At 44.1% G+C, this 2,556-nt stretch overlaps 1 protein-coding gene across 1 annotated transcript in view; it reads left to right on the top strand.

Moving 5' to 3' along the window:
* The window catches only part of PLPP2 (phospholipid phosphatase 2), a 44,042-nt gene that overhangs the window by 34,249 nt on the left and 7,237 nt on the right, over window positions 1-2,556 (top strand). Inside the window, exon 2 of the mRNA XM_015824639.1 lies at window positions 1,152-1,429. Coding sequence (XP_015680125.1) covers window positions 1,152-1,429 — 278 coding nt within the window. The remainder of the gene's footprint in view (window positions 1-1,151; window positions 1,430-2,556) is intronic.

Here is a 2,556-nt window from a genome sequence, read left to right as displayed (position 1 = left end):
GCATGACAAAGTAGCAACAATGGTGCATTGGAAGATCTGCAAGAAATATCATTTGCCTGTAAGCAAGAACTGGTGGGATCATAAAATAGAGAAAGTCATAGAAAATGATAAATGCTCTGGGACTTCAGAATTTAAACAGACAAGCACCTGCAACATAACACCTCGGATTTAACAATTGTCGATAAGAAAGACAAAAAAGTCTGAATAGTGGACATGGCAGTGCCTGGATAGAGCAGAATAGACGAGAAAGAACTGGAGAAGATAACAAAGTACAAAGACCTACAAATAGAAATAGAAAGACTGTGGCAAAAGCAAACAAAGGTAGTACCAATAGTCATAGGCGCCTTGGGTGCAATCCCAAAACAACTGGAGCGCCACTTGAACACCATTGGCATTGACAAATTCGCTATTAGTCAATTGCAAAAGGCGGCCTTACTAGGAACTGCTTCCATCCTGCAACGATATCTATAATAACATCAAACATCCACATCTGCCTATCAAAGGTCCTTGGGAAGGACTCGATAGGTAGACAAAAATGCCAAATCCAGTCTGAACATCTGGCTGACTGTGTGATGATCAATAACAACAACAACAACAACAACAACAACAACAACAACAACAACAATAATAATAATAATAATAATAATAATAATAATAATAATAATAATAATAATAATAATAATAATAATAATGTTGGAAGGGACCTTGGAGGTCATCTAGTCCAGGAAACCCTATACCAGGGGTAGGCAACCTTGGCTCTTTTATGACTCGTGGACTTCAACTCCCAAAATTCCTGAGCCAGCCGTGCTGAGGGGACGGAGAAGTTTCCAAGCTGAGCCATGCTGGCTCAGGAATTCTGGGAGTTGAAGTCCACGAGTCATAAAAGAGCCAAGGTTGCCTACCCCTGCCCTATACCATTTCAGACAAATGGCTGTCCAGTCTCTTCTTAAAATCCTCCAGCGTTGGAGCATTCACCGCTTCTGGAGGCAGGTTGTTCCACTGGTTAATTGTTCTCCCTGTTAGGAAGTTTCTCCTTAGTTCTAGGTTGCTTCTCTCTTTGTCTTTGGGGTGGAAATTGAGAAGGGAGGGCCTCAAGGATGTCCCTGGAGAGCATCACCTTTCTTTCTTTTTTTCCCCTCTCTACCTGCTAGATTTCAATTGGCGAGGCCTACCTGGTCTACACCGAACGCTTGCACTCGCGTTCCCAGTTTAACAATTACCTGGCTGCCCTCTACAAAGTTATTGGGACGTTCCTGTTTGGCAGCGCCGTCAGCCAATCGCTGACCGACTTGGCCAAGTACATGATTGGGCGTCTGAGGCCGAATTTCCTGGCGGTCTGTGAGCCAGACTGGACGAAAGTGAATTGCTCGGTTTACATCCAGGTGGAAGACGTGTGCCAGGGCAATGCCAGAGACATCACAGAATCCAGGTGAGTTCAACACCGTGTAGAGATCACTGTGGCAACTGAATGGTCACTAAATGAGGCAGTCACTAAAGGAGGACTATCTGTATCCATAATTCACTATTAACCTCTTTTTCTGGATTGTTTTGAGTCAATGGGGACACCCAGTGACTGCCTGAACAAGTCCCTGCAGTTTTATTGGCATTGCTTGCCATTGCTTCCTTCCTAGGGCTGAGGGAGAGTGGCTGGCCCAAGGCTACCCAATTGGCTTTGTTCCTAAGGCAGAACTTGAACTCATGGTCCCCATTTTTTAGCCTGCTGCCTTAATCCCTGCACCAAACTGCCCCCTTAATTAATGTCTATAAAATTTACTCCCTCAATGGCTGCACACAATATTGTTTTTGTCCAAACAGGTCATTGATGTGATGAAATTGTTACCCAAATGCCTTTCCAGGTAGTCCTCGACTTACAGCAGTTCATTTAGTGACTGTTCGAAGTTACAACTGCACGGAAAAAAGCAACTTATGACCGTTTTTCACACTTATGACCGTTGCAGCCTCCCCAGGGTCACGGGATCAAAATTCAGACGCTTGGCAACCGACTCGTATTTACGACGGTTGCAGTGTCTCCGGGGGTCACGTGATGCCCTTTTGCGACCTTCTGACAGGCAAAGTCAATGGGGAAGCCAGATTCACTTAACAGCCATGTTACTAACTTAATAACTGCAGGGATTCACTTAACAACCGTGGCAAGAAAGGTGGTAAAACGGGGCAAAATTCACTTAACAAATGTTTCGCTTAGCAAACAGAAATTTTTTTGGCTTAATCGTGGTCGTACATCAAGGACTACCGGTATTGTTTTTGCAAATACCATAAACATTGCGGCAGAAATTTGATCAGTGGAAACTAACCAAGGAGAGAAGCAACCTAGAACTAAGGAGAAATTTCCTGACTGTTAGAACAATTAACCAGTGGAACTACTTGCCTCCAGAAGCGGTGAATGCTCCAATACTGGAAATTTTTAAGAAGAGATTGGACAGCCATCTGTCTGAGATGGTATAGGTTCTCCTCCTTGAGCGGGGGGCTGGACTAGATGACCTCCAAGGGTCCTTCTATTCTATTCCATTCTCCATTCCATTCCATTCCATTCCATTC

This window comes from Protobothrops mucrosquamatus, unplaced genomic scaffold (assembly GCF_001527695.2).
Source record: "Protobothrops mucrosquamatus isolate PMUCROS unplaced genomic scaffold, P.Mucros_1.0 scaffold2302, whole genome shotgun sequence".
Classification (NCBI taxonomy): Eukaryota; Metazoa; Chordata; class Lepidosauria; order Squamata; family Viperidae; genus Protobothrops; species Protobothrops mucrosquamatus.
This window is presented reverse-complemented; position numbering and strand designations above follow the sequence as displayed.